This window comes from Papio anubis, chromosome 9 (assembly GCF_008728515.1).
Source record: "Papio anubis isolate 15944 chromosome 9, Panubis1.0, whole genome shotgun sequence".
In the NCBI taxonomy this organism is placed as follows: Eukaryota; Metazoa; Chordata; class Mammalia; order Primates; family Cercopithecidae; genus Papio; species Papio anubis.
In genome coordinates, this window is record NC_044984.1 from 38,482,521 (window position 1) to 38,505,912 (window position 23,392).

General features: G+C 35.6%; 1 protein-coding gene across 3 annotated transcripts in view; it reads right to left on the reverse strand.

The window, feature by feature from the left end:
- Nucleotides 1-13,820: 13,820 nt before the first annotated feature.
- Nucleotides 13,821-23,392, reverse strand: part of PUS7L (pseudouridine synthase 7 like) — a 78,424-nt gene continuing 68,852 nt past the window's right edge. For 2 of the 3 annotated variants that reach the window (XM_003906232.5, XM_021922219.2), the window contains 3 exons: nt 22,410-22,690; nt 16,831-16,884; nt 13,821-15,829 (listed from right to left, as the gene is read on the reverse strand). In XM_003906232.5, the coding sequence (XP_003906281.3) occupies nt 15,497-15,829; nt 16,831-16,884; nt 22,410-22,690 (668 nt within the window). In that variant the 3' untranslated portion in view covers nt 13,821-15,496. The remainder of the gene's footprint in view (nt 15,830-16,830; nt 16,885-22,409; nt 22,691-23,392) is intronic. The other variant, XM_021922218.2, reaches the window with a different exon arrangement.

Below are 23,392 nucleotides of genomic sequence, written 5' to 3' on the forward strand. Positions count from 1 at the left end.
ATAAAGAATTCATGTCAGCCTGCGGCAGTGCCATGTGCCTGTAGTCCCAGCTACTTGGAGACTGTGGCAGGGGGACTGCTTGAGCCCAGTAGTTTGAGGCTGCAGTGCCTTATGATAATCACACCTGTGAATAGGCAGCGCACTCCAGCCTGAGCAACATAGCAAGACCGTGTTGCTAAAAAAAAAAAAAAAATTCACCCTTGTAGTCAGTCCATCAAGCTTTCCTTAAATCCAAGACCCTCTGTTAATTCCATAGGAAAGTATAATTTTTGTTTTGTCTCAGAGATTCTTGTTAGCACAAACATAAAGGTCTTTTGTAGTCTTGTATACCCTAACCCATTAACATTTCATTTTATTGTTTTTCTTCCATTTGTGGGTATCTGTTGTGTGTTTAAATCTTCATACTTGTGAGAGCTCAATTTTGTTCTAGTGATAGTCTTTGTTTTTCCTTGCTTTCCTCATTGTCTATTGTTACCTGTGCTTCTTTCAATTTATTTCCATTTTTCTGATGATTTTGCTTTTGTCTTTTGCATCTTTCCTAAGATCCACTATCTCAGGTTTCATCTCCTCCTCCTTTTGTCTTGTCGTATCTTTCCTATATTCTTTTATACTTGATCCATTTCTTTTTTATAGTCATCCTTTATAAAAATTATTGTTTTACAAAAAAATTGTAAGTGTTTATCACATTTTTTATCTTCTTTATGGCCACCTTTGTGTAGTCTGTTGGTAAATCTTGTTGCTCTCTTCCACATGTTTATCTTACAGTATCTATGTATTGAGGCCGTGCCAATATCCTTTATTACTTGTAATTCAATGAGTTAAATTTCCCAGACCAGCTATTTGCAGGAAGATCTTGATTAGGAGGGAGAGGCCAAGATAATCTTCCAAGCTTTATAACTCAAAGATTCCCTCTTCTACAAATATAGCACACCATTGTTTGTGATGCTTTGTTTAGCCCCAAATCAGGTTCAGCAGGGTTTCTGCTGCCAGTTTTGCTTACTTAATTTTTTACACCCTTGAAAATAAGCAAATTAACTTTTTTTCTTTAGAAAAAGCAATTTTTGCTGCTTTTGAGATCCGCTATTATTGAACAGTCTTGCCACTTTTTTCATTCTCTACTATGCAAATTTTCAGGTCTCATCTGCTCTTGGTAGCTCATAGATGTTCGTTAAATTTGCTTATATATTGTTTGTAGGTTTTTTTTTTTTTTTCCAAAGTCATTTTTCTCATTACTTTTGTATGATTTCCAGAAGGGGGAAAAATCCCCACTTACACAGCCATGTTCATATCAGAAGTCACCTAAACATGTTTTGGCAGAAATCTAAATTCTAACTCATGTCTCATAAGACAGTGTTATATCTAGTCTCTTGAATAACATGAAATGTAATTGTAAATGCAGTAGTCAAGGATTGAAAATGCTAAGTTTGCTAATTTTTCTTATCAAAGAACACATACAGAGTATTTCCCAGTAGTTCCTACTAAAAGAAATTCTATCAACTGCAATTGCTAGAGCTATTCAGCTGATTATCAAAATACTTTAATTCGTCATCTAAAAAGTGATTGCTTAATAAAAGTAAGCATTCTAAAACTCCAGAAATAGGCAGAGTGAACTGTAGGGTAGCCTCCAGCTTTTCTTAGTGCACTAAGTCATGCAAGTATACCTAGTAGAGTTACATGAGCTATGAGGGGTTATAAGTGCAAGGATATATTTCCCTGTGAAATTAGAGCAGGCATTGAAGTTGAAGGATGGCTCCTAGTGAGTTTTCTTTGGGGAACACTAAGTAATCAGCAGTACAAAGGTCACAGAAGTATCTTATGAAGCCAACCAACCACCTATGGCTTTCTGTGGCTGTGGAACTGATCAAGTCCAATGAAGACTGAGAGCATGGGGACATGACCAAAAAGAGAGAGGAAAAACAAAGGAGAAACACACAGGGCAATAAACAGCCATTTTTATATGGACATCATATTTTATAACATTATTTATTTTTAATATATCCTGAAAATGCAGAATGGTTAAGAATAATGAGGAATCTTGCCTTCAGCCGCTTCCTCTATTTTATCCGACTCCATATAGGGTATTGCTCCCCAACTTTTTCCCCTCACATGAAGAAAATGATAATTGTGTCACTCTAAAGTAGACTGGAGAGGATTAGGGGTATTAGTGGGGAAAAATGATTACCTTTCTTTACATAATTATAAGAAAAACAAAATACAACTACTAGGGAAGATATTAAGTATAGAATTTGTATAAAATTTCAAAATAAAGTATTTTTGAAATTTTAACGGGACATTCGAGCTTGCTTTTCTGACCATAATACTTTAATAGTGGGTTTTGTGTGTGAAATGGCTACATACACTTCTTGGTTAAACTTAGGATTAAAAGAATAACAGGCAAAGTGTTTGTGAGAGTGCCTAGCAAATGGTAAATGCTATTTAACTGCATATAAAATTTTGTGGAAAATTTTAAAGTCTTCTTTTAGAGTCATTCAAAGTTCACAGGAGTTGAAATGTCCTCCAGGTTCATCCATATGGTGGCAAATGACAGAATTTCCTTTTTTTTAAAAGGCTTAATAGTATTCCATTGTGTATATGTACCACCTTTTCTTTATCCATTCATCTGCTGATGGACACATAGGTTGGTTCCATATTGTGAATACTGCTGCAATAAACATGGGAGTACAAAGATCTCTTCAACATACTTATTCCATTTCCTTCGGATATATGCCCAGTAGTAAGACTGTTGAATCATATGGTAGTTCTATTTTTGATTTTTTGAGTAGTCTCTATACTATTTTCTATAATGACTGTACTAATCTACATTCCCACCAACAATGTACAAGGATTCCCTTTTCTCCACATCCTTGCTAAGATTTGTTATCTTTCGTCTTTTTTTATAATAGCCATTCTAACAGATGTGAGATGACAGTCACTGTGGTTTTGATTTGCATTTCCCTAATGATTAGCGATGTTGAGGATTTTTTTCAAATACCTATTGGTTATTTATATGTCTTTCTTTGAGAAATGTCTATTCAGGTCCTTTGTCCATTTTTTAATCGTTTTGTTTTTGTTTTTGTTTTTGCTATTACTTTTGGATATTAACCCCTTACGGTACGTATGGTTTACAAATTATTTTCTCCCATTCTGTAGGTTGTGTCTTCATTCTATTGATGGTTTCCTTTGTTGTGTTCATGGTAATCACCATGGGTTTTCTCATAGACTACCTCCCTAGTACATTTAAAATGCAAGTTCATTGGCTGGGCACGGTAGCTCATACCTGTAATCCCAGCACGTTGGGAGGCTGAGGGGGGTGGATGAAGAAGTCAAGAGATCAAGACCACCCTGGCCAACATGGTAAAACCTCGTCTCTACTAAAAATACAAAAATTAGCTGGGCATGGTGGCACACACTTGTAGTCCCAGCTACTCGGCAGGCTGAGGCAGGAGAATTGCTTGAACCCGGGAGGCAGAGGTTGCAGTGAGCCAAGATTGTGCCACTGCACTCCAGCCTGGTGACAGAGTGAGACTCCATCTCAAGAAAAAAAAAATATATATATATATATATATGCAAGTTCAATATATGTGTTCATGTGTGTGCATCCGCATGTGTGTGTGTGTGTTCCCCAAACCCCAAATACAGCAAAGCAAAGAGAAAACAGGGCAGCTTTTAAAAACGAACCTGTTTCAACAGAGCTGAAAGGATTATTAACAGATTTAGATTTAGCAGTTTCCTCAAACCAAAGGATGTTTTATATTTATTCTTGCATTCTAAAAAATTTATGACACATAACAATATAAAAGTCCTTAAAATTTATTGAAAGTGTAAGTAATATTTTTAAAACATATACTCATGTAACCAAATTCAGGCCAGAAGATAGTCTGAGAATGGAAATTTACATTCCAAACTCACACTGAAATAGAGATGCAAAAATCCTAAACAAAATATTAACAAATAATATGACTGATCTCAGAAACAGTATTGAGTAAAAGAAGGAAGACACAAAAACACAGACATGTACAATTCCATTCACGTAAAATTCAAAGTCAGACAAAACTGTATATTTTTTAAGAAAGAATACATGGGTGGGAAAGCTATAAAGAAAAGTAAGAAAAGTATTATAAAAGTTGAAATAAAACTAACCTTGAAGTTGAGGACTTGTGATTAAAGAGGTGTTCATGGAGGATTTCTTGGATGCAAAAGCTGTCTTCTATCTTTGAGGTCTGTGGTCTCATAACGTAAGAAATAGGTGGGGGGACTCTTCCTTATTTTTTCTAATCTCAGGAACAGTTTGTGTAGACTTGAATTATTATTTTTTTGAATGTCTAGTAGAACCAACCATTGAACCCATCTGGGCCTGACTTTTCCTATATGGAAAAATTTTAGACTACTGGTTCATTTAATGATTACAGGATTATCGTTATAGTATTCACATAACACAATACTGTTAAATTATATTTTTAAATGAGTTTTCCATTTTATCTAAACTTTCAATAATATTGGCAGAAAATCATTCATAATATTCTGTTATCTTTTTAATTTTTATAGCACCTATAGTGATTTCCTTTATAATTACGATATCCGTTAGTTGTAATTGCATTATTTCCATCAGTCTCACTACAGGTATGTCAGCTCTATTAGTATTTTCAACAAACCAACTTTTGGATTTGCAGATACTCTCTTTTATTCTGTTTTTTTTTTTTTTTCATTCATTTCTGTTTTAAGTTATACTTTCCTTCTTTCTTTTGATGTTCTACTTGATGTCATTTTCCTAACTTCTTTAGATGGGTGCATAGCTACATAATGTACAGGCTTCCTTCTTTTCTAGCATAAGCATTTATGAATGTAATCTCCCTCTACATGCTGCTTTAAGTGCATTGCACAAGTTTTGACATGTAGTATGGTTTAATCATTGACTTAAAAATATTTTCTAATTTCATTATGTCTTACTTGACATCTAGATTACTTAGAAGTGTATCTCTTCACCTGTAATCCCAGCACTTTGGGAGGCTGAGGCTGGCAGATCACTTGAGGTCAGGAGTTCGAGACCAGCGTGGCCTACATGGTGAAACCCCATCTCTACTAAAAATACAAAAATTAGCTGGGTGTGGTGGCACATGCCTGTAATCCCAGCTCCTTGGGAGGATGATGCAGGAGGATCACTTGAACCCAGGAGGCAGAGGTTGCAGTGAGCCAAGACTGTGCCACTGGACAGGTGATAGAGTGAGATTCCATCTCAAAAAATAAAAAATAAATAAGTGTATCTCTTAATTTCTGATATATAGATAGTTTCCTGTTATCCTTTTGTTTTTCATTTCTAGTCTAATTGTGTTGTGGCAAAAGAATATACTCATATGGTTTCAGTCATTTGAAATTTTATTGCATATGCTTATAGTCCAGGGCACAGTTTCTACAAATGTTCCATGGATGCTTTAAAAGAATAGAGGTTCTATGGCTGCTAAGTATATTGGTCATTCAGTATATTGTTAAAGCTGCCTTTAAGGTTTTTCTTTTTATTATTGATGTTTTGCATATTCACTATGATGTATCTCAATGTAGTTTTTTTATTTTATACTGCTTGGGATTCACTGAACTTCTTAAATCTGTACTTTACTGTCTTATTAGTTCCAGATAATTATCCATGTTTTCTCTTTCTCTAGTTTCCTAAGTGCATTCTATATGTGTCCTCATCTATAAAATGAAAATAATAACAGTACTCATCCCACATGTAAGTACTTGTTGATAAAATATAAAATGCTAAATACACAGTACTCAATGATTGACAGCTATTGTCATTACAGCACTTAAAATGAATTTTCCCCAACTTTCCTTAATGTCATAAAGTTTTAGAAATATGCAGATAAATTCAGAGATAAGCAGAAATTACATAATCACTAGCTAGGCAAAGTGGAAAATTGAAGCACTTTCCATTAGAAATCAGTAGAGCAAAGTGGTTATCATCATGGCCCTAAAACCAAAAAGGGCCAGGTTAAACTCTCTTTACAACCTGGAGGAAGCTACTTAACTTCTTCAAGCCCTAGAATCTTCATTTGTTAAATGACAATAGTTATCATACCTGACAGCTCGTTCTAAATTTTAAATGAAATTCTATAATGCATTTAATATTTCAATAAAAGGCAAAGAGGTAACTATTACAAAAGAAAGAGCATTATAATGATACCCAATTTTAATATTCTAAACTCTCTATGAGGGGAAAGAACTATTTTAGAACTTTCTTGAGATGAGTGTTTACCAAATAAATTTGCTAAGGTATATTTGCAGTATTCACTCAGCATTTTTAACCCTGTTACATGTCAGGCACTGATAGGTGCCAGAGGTATAAAGATCAATGCTCCTGAATAATTCACAGTAGATGATCCAGATATTTAACCAAATAAGCACAATACAATGTGAGCAATGAGATGGTAGAGAACTATACAAAAGGCTATGAGAACACAGATTTCACAGAAAAGACATTTAATATAAGCAGAGATGTTCCAGCCAATGGGAAGGGGAGGTTAAGGTGTATAACATGGGAACATCTGCTATACAGGCTGAGCATCTCTAATCTGAAAATTCAAAACCCAAAATCCTCCAAAATCCAAAACTTTTTGAGTACTGATGTGATGCCACAAATGGAAAATTCCACATCTGACTTCATATGATAGGTCACAGTCAAAATGTAGGTGCACAACACGTAGTCTATTCAGTGCTCCCAAAGGAAAAATAAATTACCTTCAGGCTATGTGTATAAGGTATACATGAAACATAAATGAATTTTGTTTAGACTTGGGTTCCAACTCTAAGAGTATCTCATTATACATGTACAAATATTCCAAAATCCAAACATATCTGAAATCTGAAACTTTTAGTCCCAAACATTTTAGATAAGGGGTATTCAACCTGTATTTGTGAAACAGCTGTAACAAAGGGTATGTACTACGGAGTAGTGACAGATGCCACTTGAAGATTTGGGGCCATACTTGCAGGTCTAAATGTGCTATGTTGAGGGGTTTGGACTGTTACTACATAGATACTGGGAAGCTTCTGAAATGTTCTATGGCCCCAAAACAATGACAGGATCACATTTCTACTTTTTGGAGAATAATTGGCAATAGTAAACAAGATGGACTGACTACAGTGAAAAACGAAGGCCAGCCAATTAGAGCATTATTATGATAATCAAAATAAAGAAAAGATAAAAAATAGTCATCAAATGTTTTCAATGCATTGAGAGAATGCTCTTCCAACTTAGAATAACTGCTTCCCAGATTTGCTATAGCCTCCTAAATGCGAAAATTACATTATTATTTACATAGAATAAATATGCATTAGATTCCTTTGAGATATTTTACAGAAAAATAAATTAATTTCCTTTTGAAAATTACATGCAAAAAAATTCATTCTATTATAACCTATCATTCATTTTATTATAAGGGAATTATAAAAGTTATAGAAAAAATATCCATCTTCCCTTTTTAGAAAAGAACACTAGTCCTTTTCGTTCCCCTGCCACAGAGGAGGCATTGGAAACAATGATCAGCTCAGATTAAAACCCTATTGTACTAAAAAACTCAGAATCCTGACTTAACTAGTCTAAGGAGATACCAGTAAGGCTTATTAGAAAAGGGAGCCTTGGTATAAAAGCATAAAGAATTGAGTTCTAACCCCCTCCACTCTTCACCCTATCCTGTTGCCCAAACACCCTTAGTTAAGGAGTGATCAGCTCTTTGATCTCTTCTCTTTTAAAATAACCAAATAGCTCTTGTTTTGACTCCATGGCTAAACTCCATCCTTGCAACAGGAGTTTTATTTCTACATTGGTAGTTGAGTTTCTAACAAAAAAGACAATTTAATGTATCTTATATTTTGTAATATGTTCTAAAGACTAAATTTAAATAATTTCATGGCTATCCTGACTTCTTTCCATAGTAAAATTTTCCTTTTGTAAGAGGCGGCCTGTGTACACAGGCAGAGTAAATTAACTCCTGCCTCAAAGTTGCTGAGAAAATGAATTGCTTAAGAAGATTAGAGTCATTTTCTTTACTTAGAGGTATTCTTGACAACCCACACTGAAATTACACAAGATTAACTCCATTAACACCATTTCCCATTCTTTAAACTAGTAGCTTTTTAGAAAGCAGCATTTAGACTGAATAGTTCAAAGCATATTTTAAGAGGAGATCTCAAGATGCTTAGAAATGCTAAATAAGTATCACTTAAGGATTTAGAATGGAGTGCTGAGAGGTCAAGTAACATACTGGTCATACAGTGAGCTGTAAGTGAAATGAAAAGATGCTGCTTGATTTTCTCTTTGCCATTTAGTCTGCATATTCCATTTGCAAGTGGCATTTCAAATCAAATGAAAACTTAAGGAATATAACACTGTTAATCCCTCAAACACATGGATATTATTTATTTTTGTCTTTCCCATAGCATTTTATAGAGTACCTTTCACTTATTCAAATATTTGTTGGTTATTATGCCATATATTTGACATTATTTTGTGGCCTATTAAATACATATAAATCAGAGGGCTTAGAAAAACAGATTAAAACAGTACTATAAGACAGAATCTTTCTGAAATTAGAAAGCAAAATCTATTAACACAGGCCCAAAACTTTAAACTAGTTATCCTAGCTGCCATTGGTGCCATTAAAATGTACAATGCATAAAAATCTCTCTCTCTCAAAATGTTGTCATGAGCCACCAAAACCATTCTGAACAAATGCAATCATAACCCGTTAATTCCCTTAAAATTTCCCTCTTTGATCTTTAAGTAGTCTTCAGTGTTTTTAACTGCAAAATAATACACTATATACTCATGTTTGAAATTCAAACATCAAAAGTAAATGGAAGAAAAAAGTCCTATTTTCCTACCTCCCCATATCTTCCTCCAACCTCTTTTCCTACTCTTACATTAATGTAAAAAAACTTTGCATTAAATTATATAGAGTTTCATTTTCTTTCTGTTCTCTTAAAGATTGCTCCCAGATAGAAAATGTTAAGGAACATTGACCTAGACAGCTCTTAAAGATTCCAATTTGAATGAACTACTGAATCCCCAGATTTAGAAATAGTTGTTTCTACTACTACAAAAAAAACCTCTAAAAATATGAATTGTAATTACTTTATGCTAAGACTAAGTCAGATCAGACCTCAATGAAAAGTCACTAACCATTTTATTATAAAAATTTTATCAGGGAGCATAGTAAAGTAATACTAGCTATAATAATACTAGCTGAAATTTACTGAGAATTTGCTAGGCACCAGACACTGTTCTTAGTGTTTCATACGATTTTCTAAAATCAAATCTCTATCAGTAAAATCTTAAGATATAGCATGTGATCATCAATGCCTCTGCTCATAATGTCTTAAATGTGTACATATTTCATAATTTTGTTTGATGCAACACTATCCTGGACTGAAAAATGATAACTAACAGTACTTCAAGTCTGAGAATTCTACAACAGAGTCAGTGGGTTACTAAAGTCACATATTAAAGCAGTTGTAGAGCCCATCTCTGATTTCAGGGATTCTCAACTGTACCAGTATATTTCCCATACTCTAATCATTCAGGTATTGGTATCATAATTACTGCTGTGTCTATACTATTATTTATTTAATACCTTTAAATTGATTCTACCTCTTTAAAATTAAATTGGGACATGGATGAAGCTGGAAACCATCATTCTCAGCAAACTATCGCAAGGACAAAAAAACAAACACTGCATGTTCTCACTCATAAGTAGGAACTAAACAATGAGAACACTTGGACACAGGAAGGAGAACATCACACACCGGGGCCTATGGTGGGGTGGGGGAGGGGGGAGGGATAGCATCAGGAGATATATCTAATGTAAGTGATGAGTTAATGGGTGCAGCACACCAACATGGCACAAGTATACATATGTAACAAACCTGCACATTGTGCACATGTACCCTAGAACTTAAAGTATAATAATAATAAAAAAAGAAATGAAATCACACATCTAAAAATAAAATAAAATAAATACAAAAATAAATAAAATTAAATTTAGTTTTAAAGGAAACATAATACCATCACATAAACAGGAAGCCAGAACTGATTGCCATAAATAAAAGGGAAAATAAATTCAATAAAACAATGCAATCCTATTAAATTCTAGCTACATATTATATTGTTGCCTGCTGATGTTTCTGAGCCTGAAGCCTGCATAGCTGGCTAAAAAGGTAAATTAGCAAATGTTGATATATGTAAATAGTATCAAGCAGCTTTCTCCTTCCTTAAACAGAATGATTGATGCAAAGACTGAAAATGAATTGCGAAAGAACAAGTTTCTCACTATGCTTTTTCAATGATATTTGTGCCAGGTACCATCTAAAACACCTCCTATGATCTACAATGATTTTACATATTATTACGATACAAATCCCAAAATATTTTGGGAAAACTCCAAAATGATTTGGGGATTTCCTGAAGGGATCCCTTTTACTTTATATTTTGGTCTCAGAATCTCAAAAGGTATCTTGTCTCTGCCAAGACATGGCCCAATATGCCTATTAAATCAATGGCAAGTAATATCAAGTTGGTAGAAATGGAAGTTATATTTTAATTTTTAGTTTGTTTTTTTATGAGATGGAGTCTTGCTCTGTCACCCAGGCTGGGCAATCTCGGTTCACTGTAACCTCCGCCTCCCAGGTTCAAGCAATTCTCCAGCCTCAGCCTCCCAAGTAGCCTAGCTAATTTTTGTATTTTTAGTAGAGACAGGGTTTCAGCATCTTGGCCAGGATGGTCTTGAACTCCTGACCTTGTGATCCACTCATCTTGGCCTTACAGGCGTGAGCCACCACGCCCAGCCTAAATGGAAGTTATTATCCAAAAACTTGTTCTCAGAAGGCAAATGTTAGGTAGATGAAAACAGTACTGATTTAGGAAGTATAATCACGCTCACCCCACACACTATTTTGTTTGACCTTGATTAGGTTAGTAAACTATTCAGGTATGTTTCCAATCTGCAAAATAAGTGAAGATAATACCTCCACACAGGGTGGGAATATGGATTAAAATGTGAGATACTGACATAATAGATACTCAGAAAATGTTAGTTAAATCAAAAGTTACATGACTTTCAGTTTTTTACAACTCACAAAAAAATCAAGGTGTTTTAATCTTAATATTAATAAAAAGACCTCAATTTGTTTCACCTAACCGACTCCCAGGCACTACTGCTAGCTCAAACAACCTTGGCAATTAAAACTAATTCAAAAATAACAAAGCTGGAGGCATCACACTACCTGATGTCAAACTATTCTACAAGGCTATGGTAACCAAAATAGCATGGTACTGGTACAAAAACAGACACATAGACCAATGGATCAGGTTAGAAAACCCAGAAATAAAGCCACACACCTACAGCTACCTGGTTTTTGTTAAAGTCAACAATAACAAGCAATGGGGAAAGGACTCCCTATTTAATAAATGGTGCTGGGATAACTGGTTAACCACATCCTGAGGATTGAAACTGGACCCCTTCCTTTTACCATATACAAAAATCAACTCAAGATGGGTTAACAACTCAAATGTAAAACCTAAAACTATAAAAACCCTAGAAGAAAACCTAGGAAATACCATTCTGGACATAAGACCTAACAAAGATATCATTACAAAGACTCCAAAAGCAATTGGAACAAAGCCAATAATTGACAAGTGACATGCTGGCTCAAGTCTGTAATCCTAGCACTTTGGGAGGCCGAGGTGGGTAGATCACGTGAGGTCAAGAGTTTGAGACCAACCTGGTCAACATGGTGAAACCCCGTCTCTAATAAAAATACAAAAATTAACCAGGTATGGTGGCGGCCACCTGTAACCCCAGCTACTCGAGAGTCTGGGGCAGGAGAAAGGCTTGAACCTGCGAGGCAGAGGTTGCAATGAGCAACTGCACTCCAACCTGGGTGACAGAAGGAAACTCCATCTAAAAAAAAAAAAAAAAAAAAATTGACAAGTGGGACCTAATCAAACTACATAGCTTCTGCACAGCCAAAGAAACTACCAACAGAGTAAACTGACAGTCTACAGAATGGGAGAGAATATTTTCAAAGTATGCATGAACAAAGGTCTGATATCCAGAATCTATAAAGAACTTAACAAGCAAAAAATAGCCCATTAAAAAAAGAAGAAAGGACATGAACAGATACTTCTCAAAAGAAGATATCCATGGGCCAAAAGCATATGAAAAAATGCTGAACATCACTAATCATTAGGGGAATGCAAATCAAAACCACAAGGAGATACCATCTCACACCAGTCAGAATGGCTGTTATTAAAAAGTCAAAAAATAACAGATGTTGGGGAGGCTGCAGAGAAAAGGGAATGCTATACACTGCTGGTGGGCATATAAATTAGTTCAGCCTCTGTGTAAAGCAGTTAGAAGATTTCTCAAAGAACTTAAAGCAGAACTACCATTTGACCCAGCAATTCCATTATTGGTTATATACCCAAAGGAATATAAATTGCTTTACCATAAAGTCCATGCACACATGTGTTCATTACAGCAATACTGACAATAGCAAAGACATGGAACCAACCTAGATGCCCATCAACAGTGGACTAGATAAAGAAAATATAGTACATATATATCAGACAATACTACACAGTCATACAAAAGAACAAAATTATGTCTTTACAGCAACATGGATGTAGCTGGAGGCCACTATTCTAAGCAAATTAACGCAGGAACAGAAAACCAAATACCAAAGGTTCTTACTTCTAAGTGGGAGCTGAACTTTGAGTACACGTGGACTCTAAGAAGGGAACAACAGGCACCAGGGCCTACTTGAGGGTGGATGGTGGGAGAAAGATGAGGATAGAAAAACAATGTATCAGGTATTACGCTCATTATCTGGGTGATGAAATAATTTGTATGCTGAACCCCCACAAAATGCAATTTACCCATGTAACAAACCTGCATATGTACCCCCAAACCTAAAATAAAAGTTGGAAGAAACAATAAAAATGAAGCAAAACTTTGGAAATGGGGTTATAGAAGGTCAGCAAAAGGTGGGTTTGAGATGTTTGGGTAGGTTAAGTGGGTATTTTGAAGATATGGCTTCTCCTTTGGCATGTTTAATAGTGATGCTTAAAGGACATCTTTGCAGTTTAACATGACACTTCACAAATAAATTATCTCCTAATAATGATGTGAAGAAAAAAAAAACCTAATCCAAAGATCATGCCTATGAAGGTCTGAAATGCCCCAGTAAAACTGCAAAAACCTAAGTGACTAGTGATCAGCTGGTCCAAAGCATACTATTAATAATAAAAGTCCTTAAACAAAAAAAAATTTAACATGGCAAGTCTTATTGGCATATAAAATAATATTCCATATGAATGATATCTCAATACATTTTATGGTGATGAAATAAACTTAGTGATCCTTTATACACAGCTGAAATATTTACTAAATAAATAAATACGTCTAAAATTACAGTGCCATCTGCAGGCAAAGAACGTAGTATCAATGATGCATTTCCATGCTTTCACATTTTCTGACTGCTGTTCAAAACTTTTAAAAACTAGGATTTAATAATGTATATAACTCATTTTATGATTGCATTTATAGGACATAATTTATCATATAAAATAAAACATTTTTTCTAAATTTTTTTACTACTTAATAGAGCATCACTTCATTCTCAATATAATATTAAAATGATGGCAGTAATCCAAAGAAAATCAATGCTACTACAATATCCAATTTTTGTGTGTTGAGAATTATTTATTGCCAAAACATATAACAAAAAAAACTTTTTAGTATTAAAAAAAATCCAAATACCCCATCATCTTAACAGGAAGGCATTTTTATTTATTTGTTTTTCTCTTCCAAACTTGCATCTGCAGACATTTATTTAACAATAACTAAATGCCAGGCACTTTTTAAAGCTGCTTTACTTATATTAACTTAGAAAATTCTCACAGTAAGCCTATGAGGTAGGCAATGTTAACATGCCCATTTTACAGATGTTGAAACTGAAGCACATGAGTTTAAATAACTTTCCCAAGGCTGTAGTGCTATACGTGGCAGTGCCAGGGTTCAAACTGGGTAAGTTTGCCTCCAATATCTGTGTTTTTCATCACTATGCTAACATGTCTCTTATTTGTGAAAGATGAATTCAGAGAATTATTGCAGTTGCAATATATGTGTTCTACTTTTGGGGACAACATTTTCTCATGAAACTAAATTGTTCATTGCTTTTTTAAATAACTACATATTTTACCATCAAGTTGATACATATCATTTCACTTACTTTAGTTATGTAATGATGGACTGTGAAAACTGTTTTTAATGTCTTTATTTGTATATAAAAATATTGCAATAAGCGAATTTTGCATTGCATATAGCTTCTCTTCCTTCTTTTGGATTTTATTTCCTTATGCTAACATTTCCCAAAATGGTTAAACTGGCTTAAGTATATAAAGTATCACATTACTGATATATAATGCTCCATACTGCTGTTTTAATTTCATCATGATATCTTACCAACAATGAAAGAAATGCTCAGATATTCCCAAATCAATACATGCCTACATGCCAGTCATTCCTCCCCCACCCTACCCCTGTATTTAACTGATATAAAATGGTTAAGGATGATTTATAATGTGGGATAGCTAAATCAACAAAAATTAAAATTTTCAAATGGGCACAATGTTTTATTCCTCCAGCAACAGAAAATGTGGAGATAATCCTATTATTTGGCATTGTCTTGATTCTATCAGTAACCCACACACAAAAAAAATCAACAACATACTCAAAGTCACCAGTAAGTGTCAGAGCCAGAATCTAAGCATAAATCTGCCTGACTCTAACACCTGTTTTAGATAATATGAAAAAAAATTACAAATGGTCAAGAGGATCAGCATATGCCAAGATATAAAAATTGGATGAGAAATTTTATTTCAGTCTTCATCAAAGATTATGTCTCACAAAGAGGTAATAACTACTCTGGGGTACCTATCACATACAGAGGGATGATAGTTCCCTTGTATATTGTTCTGATCAATAATTTCAAAAATAGGAAAGGAGGACAATAATAATTAGCAAAATGCTTCATCTGTGTTTCTCTCCAACATTTGCTTCACTGCAACCTAGTTTCACCAAGGTTCTAAGCAAGGAGCTGGAGGATATGAACATTCACAACTTTTTTTCTTAAATGTTTTCTTGCAGTATTATATATATTCCTAATGGTTTCAAAAGATTGTAACTTTATGACACAGAATAAAGGTCACTGAAACATATAATAGAAAAAAAAACCCCGGCTTTGGGGTCACATGGACCTTAAATTTAGACCCTGACACTTACATGTCCTCTATAAAATTATAGTATCAAATCCTAACTTCTCAGGATGCTGTGAAAATTAAAAGAGATAACAATTATGAAGCTCCTAACACATGGGAGGTGCTTAAGACATTTTAGTTCCCTTTCCTTCAAAGAGTGACACATATACGGTTATACCAAGCGTATCAGTTTAAAACGTCATGCTTCATTATTTCCTTCAGACAAACGGTAGCATAGCATGAAGCATCAAGATCAAAAGAGATCAAAAGAGACAAAGCTGTTTCATCAATGTGGGAACCTTTCATTTTGACATCAATGTCATGATCTTCCATTAGTTGGTATGAGAGATTACGGGGATGTTTCAAAATCTGTCTATAGCATCCTGGTACATTCAGTTTCAGAGTAGGTACTTTAAACCTACATGTCTGTAGTCCATCTCTGCTAAGTATGTCATGGTACCACTGCCCTACCTTGTTCTTTGGATACTGAATATTGTATCCAAGTATTGGAAGAACCACCTGTGAAACAAAAGACGGAAAAAATATGAAAATAGCCTTCAAAAAGATACATGATCATATTTTTAACGTACTTTTATGACTGGGACCCGGATTTGTAAAAACAGTCTCAGAATATAAACATCACAATCAGCCTAAAACATACTTTAAATAATATGCTATGATATTTTTATGCTGCCAAAGAAAATAGCTAACTAAAATCAAGGACTCAAAATAACTAAGGTAACCAACTCAAATCAGATATTATTAGACAATTCACTATTCAAGAAGTTTAGGTACACTTAATTAGCTGATATCGACTTAATCTCTATAGAATAAAGCATGTACTGTCTGTAACATGAAGAGTAACCTCTACTGCTCAATCACATTACCAGTATCTTGGTGGGCAATCTTACATTTTCTTATTTCTTCCAAACAAGAAAGCAAACACATAGCAACACATTCAATATTTATTTTCTTAGCTGCTTGTGAGTAAACATTGCATTTTGTGGGGTATTCTTCCTTTGCTGGTGTCTTCTAGACAGTTTTCTTGAACAATACCAAAAGGTAGTCAAGAAAAGGAAGAAGGTAAAAAATTCAAATATACACAATATGAATGAATCTGAAATTCACTATGCTAAGTGAAAGATGCCAGACACAAAAGGTCATATACTGTAGTATTCCATTTATATGACATTATTTCAAAGGCAAAACCATAGTGACAGAAAACCGACCAGGGGTTGCCCAGGGTGAAGGATGGGAATGGGCACAGGAAAATTTGGAGAGGGGAGGAAACTGTTCTTTATGATTGATGTTTGTGGCGGACACACAGTCCTACATTTATCAAAAATATGTTGATCAAAGCCTAGACAATTATAAACTACGTGAATTTAATTGTATATAAATTATACCTTAATTTAAAAGTTGTTTAAAAAAAAAGAGGAGGGGAACTAGTCAACATTTTGCTTTTTGGGGACAACATCTACACTTAGGTCTAAGTGATACTAATTTTTAAGCAAATTTACCTGATGTATTGCATACATATTAGCTGATCCCTCCTCTTCAGTTACCAGGTGAACCTAGTTTTAAAAAACATGAAAATATGAACGATTTCCACATGTTCCAAATTTCCTCCACTTTCAATTTTCCCTAACTCTATTACATATAAATCAGTTCCTACGCTGGAATATACATAGACCCAAACAAGATCTTATCATAATTTGTTTCTGGAGGTGTAGAATACATAAAAATTAGAATGATTCTTCCTGCTTTAACCACTAATCACTGACGTTGGATAACATGGAGAAAGGTGGACTGCTGAAAACTTTGAGGCAATACTTTCACCTCAATCACCAGCAATCTTTTTCTAAATCACAAAGTTTTTCTTTGTTAGGCTGAATCAAAAATCCGCTTCTATAATATCAACCCACTGCCCACCCCCACTTATCTCTGTCCCCCGAAAATATAATACTCTCTACAGAACTGATGTTTCTCTGGCTGGATGTGGTAGCTCACATCTGCAATTCAGTGCTTTGGGAGGATTGCTTGAGGCCAAGAGTTTGAGACCAGCATGGAAAACATAGGGAGAGCCTGTCTCTATTTAAAGAAATTTTTTTTAATTAGCCAGGTGTGGTGGCACATGCCTGTAGTGCCAGCTACATAGGAGACTCAGGCAGGAGGATCGCTTGAGCCCAGGAGTTCAAGACTGCAGTGAAACACGATGGTGCCACTGCACTCCAGTCTGGGTGACAGAGCAAGACTCTGTCTTTAAAATAAAATTGAAAAAAAAAAAATTTAAAGAAGTGGTATTTCTCAGCATTTGTTTCATAGAATGGTAACAACTGCCACATACAAGAGGAAAAAAAGGTGCATGATAGATTAACTCTATGAAATGTTGCTTTAGGATATCACAGAATAAGTAGTTTGCTTTCTCTTATATATGAAAGCTCAAACAGAAAGGCATCTATCCTCCCTCCACAAGGTTTCACAGCATTCTCATATGTATTCATCACATGGTACAGTGTCTAGAGCCCCTCTAAATCTACCTGCTTTCCCCTCAACTCTCCCTCATCTTATCAACAATGTCACACCTTTTTTGTTTATAATTTGGGGTTTTTTTTTGTTTATTGGTAACTAACCTCTTTCAATTACTGCACTCAGAAACAGATAGAAAGCTTCAGATGTGATCTGATCAAACTACAAGAGACATACTACATGGAATTATGATCTCTCTTGCATTATCATTTCTAGCCTTTTCTCTTTCACAGAGTCATAAGTATACCTACATACTGTGATTTAAGTAATTTATGAAAACATTGAATAAACATGGTCAAGGTATAAAACACCATGCTTTGTCTTTAGAGAATTCCCTCCAGGTTGATATCCAACAATTCATGAGCAAACATGTTTTCCTTGTATAGCTGCTCCCCAACTACAAATTCACCTACGTTTTTAATTGTCTAACTCACATTTCTCCATCTTGCCCATACACACACACAAAAAGAAGTTACCAAGTGATTTGAAATGTAGCTACACCTGTTAGTCTAGTAATCCTATCAAAAGAAGGAATCAGATTAGTTTTCTATAATTTTTCATTGCAGATGCACATTACATGCCCCATATACCATTTATTAAGAATTGTATTCTTTTTCCTTTTCATATTTTATATTTTGGGCCTCTATGTCCTGCCTTTTCTTTCCTCAGTGCTAATAAAATAAGTGATCGATTTTAAAATATATAGAAACATTGTTTTTGCTGCTCATAAAAGGAAATTCTGCAAAATATGTATGAGAAAATGTTTTCTCTTCTCCTACAGCTCCAAAAAGAAAGCAGCTAAAATGCCAGTCACAAAACTATCCTTGTAAATGTTATTCTGAATGAAGAAGTCTTATAAAACTCATGCATTTCAAAAATTGTTGCTGTATCTTGTGAAAGTAATCTTTAACTTCCAAAAATCTGATTTAGAAATGGATGACTTACTAATTAGTGTGCTTTCCAATATTTAAATGGATACGTTATCTGGGAGGTGTTAAGAAATGATAACGATTTTTTGTTATTTATCAAAAGGGGATCATTGGCACATCTCTTCTCCCCCACATGAGGTAAAATAAAACTTATAATGCTGCTAGGTTTCTTTTCACACAGAGTTTGAGTCTGTATCTCAACTAAATTACCATTCTTAGCAACATATGCTGCCTCCTAGTGACCATTTTCTTATTTCTTTCCTATTAGGTTGGAGCAAAAGTAATCGCAGTTTTTGCCTATTCATCCATTTAATGAAACAGTGAAGCAGACAGCTGATGTTCTGGCTTATGCAATCTTTACTCCCTCTTTTCAAGTAGTAGCACTCTCGTTTTCCAAGGGACCTCTCCCAGGTGTCAGATGTGGGTTAGGGTCCCAGGAAGGAGTCCCAGGAATGCAGGTTTAGTCAATCACATACTGCAGTTCACACTTTCTGGTTTGGTTCTGTACATATGATCCAGGCCAGGCCATTCCTAGCCACTGAGACTCAATTACACAGCTTTTGTCGGCACTGTTGGGAAAGAAAAATCATTCTTCTGCAGAGAAGCAAGTCTAGAGTGGTGACAAATGAGTCTAGAGTGGTTAATAACCATCTTGCCACCAAAGGTGTAAGCTAGACTGGGAATGGATCTAACACAGAGAAAAGCAGAGCTGAATGATCAAAAAAACGGCGATCGTTTAGGACACTTAAGTCCCAAATACAGCTGTGCCTGAATCAATCACGGGCTTTCAGTTACAAGGGCCAATAAATTCTCGTGTTTCTTTAAATTACTGTAGGTTTGAGGTGGCTTTCTATCACTTAAAACCAAAAAACCTCAATTAATACGTCAAGAATTCTGACATTAATTTAGATAATGTTTCCTTTATGTAGAGTTCAGAGTCTGTTTTACCTCTATGTTTGAAAAACTGGACCATGTTCTAGTTCTCACTACAGACTACTTCTCTATACTCCATGATTTTTCTAGTAGAGACCAAACTGGGCTAGGAGTTAGGCAGCTGGGTCTTTTTAATTCCACTACCTGTGTGACTCTGAATCTGTCTCCTCTCCAATCTGGGACCCAATTTTCATTCTATAAAATGGTGTGGGGAAAAGAAAGAGAGATCAGACTGTTATATAGTCTATATAGAAAGAAGTAGACATAAGAGACTCCATTTTGTTCTGTCTTTGAGATGCTGTTAATCTGTAACCCTACCCCCAACCTTGTCCTTGCAAGAGACATGTGCTGAGGTGACTCAAAGTTTAAGGGATTTTGGGCTGTGCAGGGTGTGCTTTGTTAAAGAAGTGCCTGAAGGCAGTATGCTTGTGAAAAGTCATCACCATTCTCTTAACCTCAAGTACCCAGGGACACATACACTGCAGAAGGTCGCAGGGACCTCTGCCTAGGAAACCTAGGTATTGTCCAAGGTTTCTCCCCATGTGATAGTCTGAAATATGGCCTCGTGGGAAGGGAAAGACCTTATCATTCCCCAGCCTGACACCCATGAAGGGTCTGTGCTGAGGACGATTAGTAATAGAGGAAAGAAGGCCTCTTGGCAGTTGAGATAGAGAAAAGCATCTGTCTCCTGCCCATCCCTGGGCAAGGGAACATCTTGGTGTAAAACCCCATTGTATGTTCTATTTACTGAGAAAGGAGAAAACCGCCTTAGGGCTGAAGGTGGGACGTGCTAGCGGCAATACTGCTCTTTATGCACTAAACAGGTTTATGGAGATGTTTGCATATGCATATCAAGGCACAGCACTTTTCCTTAAACTTATTCATGTCACAGAAATCTTTATTCATATGTCTTACTGCTGACCTTCTCCCTACTATAATCCTATTATCCTGCCACTTCCCTTTTCTAAGATGGTAAAGATAATGATCAATAAATACTGAGGGAACTCAGAGACTGGTGCCACGCGGGTCCTCTGTATGCTGAGCAGCGGTCCCCTGGGCCCACTTTTTCTTTCCCTATACTTTGTCTCTGTGTCTCATTTCTTTTCTCAAGTCTCTCCTTCCACCTAATGAGAAACGCCCACAGGTGTGGAGGGGCAGGCCACCCCTTCAAATGGGAATTTAAAAAGAGTGTCTCTAAAAATCCTTTTCTTCTCTAAAATCCAATGATTTTATTAGGTTACATATGAAAGTGTTATTCAAATTTTCACTAATTTTTAAAATTTATGAGACTGACATGATAATTTTAGAAAATAATTTGTTCTTTTTGTATTACAGTACTATTAAATGAACTTCCTTGCATGATTTATGGAACCCAGTTTCATTAGTTCAAATCCACAGAGATAAAAACAACTGGACAGCCAGGCACAGTGGCTAACGCCTGTAATCGCAGCACTTTGGGAGTCCGAGGCGGAGGGATCACAAGGTTCGGAGATCAAGACCATCCTGGCTAACACGTTGAAACCCCGTCTCTACTAAAAATAGAAAAAAATTAGCCAGGCGTGGTAGCAGGCACCTGAAGTCCCAGCTACTTGGGAGACTGAGGCAGGAGGATGGCGTGAACCCGGGAGACAGAGCTTGCAGTGAACCGAGATCTCGCCACTGCACTCCAGCCTAGGTGACAGAGCAAGACTTCGTCTCAAAAAAAAAAAAAAACTTGACAAGGAGGAAATGGAAGAACCAAGCTTTAAAATATAAACTATATTATAACTTCACTAATATAAATGTCTCTAAGACACTGCTAAGAGGAAATTATGAATCACATTTAGATAAAATCACATTTCCGTAAAAGAAATACACATTACATGTTCCCTATACCATTATAAAAATCATATTCCTTCTCCTCTCCATACTTTAAGTTTTGAGTCTCTAAATCCTACCTTTTATTTTCTCAGTGTTAACTAATATAATAAAAATAGATTTTCAATGGATATTTATGTGAAAGCATAGAGAAAGGTCTAGAAAGACATATAACAACGGAGGTTGAGTCTCTGGAGGAAGCAGAGGGAATCACATTAGGATACTAGCAGGGATTGCAGAGTCATCTGCAATGTTTTTATTTTTATTTTTAGGCAGCGTCTCGTTCTGTCACCCCGGCTAGAGTGCAGTGGCACGATCTCAGCTCACTGCAACCTCCACCTCCGGGGTTCAAGAGTTTCTCCTGCCCCAGCCTCCTGAGTAGCTGGGATTACAGGCGTGTGCTACCATGCCTCGCTAATTTTTGTATTTTTAGCAAAGACAGGGCTTTACCATGTTGGTCAGGCTGGTCTCAAACTCCTGACCTCGTGATCCGCCCACCTCGGCCTCCCAAAGTGATGGGATTACAGGCATGAGCCACCACGCCTGGCCTTGATTTTTATTTTGATGGGCTGTTTTGTGCATTATTTGCGTAATCCTTTTTAAAATGAGTTTTTTAAAGGAAGCTTTACTACCTATATCTTTCACTCCATACCACTATTTTTATCTTTCCATTTACCAACATGTGCTAAGCCTAAACTGACAGCAGACTTGAAGCAGGAGATGAGTAAATTTAAGTACAAACAGATAAATAAATTACATGTATGTTTAAAGTGTTTCTATAATCAGGGCTTTTGAAAATTCATGTTCTGGTATAGTAACTACTCTTGGAAAACTGATGGAATGATACTTACTTTACTATTTGGGAAATTCTCGTCATCAATATCTTCATCCAAACAGACCAAATCACCCTCCACTACTCTTGCTCCATAGGTTGCAAGTCTGTAAGATACTGCCTCATTCCAAATTTTGCTGGTATATGCGTGAACATAGAATATGCGCATGGAATGGGGTAAAGAGAACCATGCCTGGATACAACCTTCCTCGGTCATGCCAAAGCGATGCAATGCCTCCAACAATGCTCTCTCCCGCACTTTGAATTCAGGCATCAAGGAAAGCGTGCCTTTAGCATCCTCTGAAATAAAGGGTAAATCAGGTAGTTAGCCACTTTTATTTAAAGACCAATTTACAAAGGCTTTTGTTCTAATCTCAAACTGAAGCAATGAACATGGGTATTAAGATGATATTTAATGCTTTCGGTTAAATCAAGCTACACTTGAAGAGCTTAAAAAAATAATAAGCATAATATGTACCTACTTTCACTTTTCCTGTTATTAAAAAAAAAAGAAAAACGCAAGAATCCAACATTCATAACAGCTTACTAAAGTCCCTTACTTCAGAATAGAGATAAACTAATGAAGTTATTCACAGGACTGTTGAAACAAAATCAAACCAACAACAACAACAACAAAAAACCCTCAAGGATTAAATAATTTAATTGCTATTGCTGAGCTAGCAGAGACTAGAGTTTTTTAAAGAGCTATTCTGGACATAAACACATAATTTTTTTTACTAAGAAAGGGTTGAGATCTGGAGCCTTCAGGCACACTATTATGCCTCACAAAATAGGATGCACTTTGAAATGCCGATGACTGGAATCTAGCAAAAAGATGCTTATTCAGGTATGGCCTTGGAATTGGCATTGAAATAAATGTACCAGGTGTTTCTTATGCATATGAATGTTGAAGAATCATTACCATAAGGAAATTTTCATCTCGGGGACTCTACAACAGATACAAATAAATCACTTTGAATTTTCCTTAGTATTACTTAAATT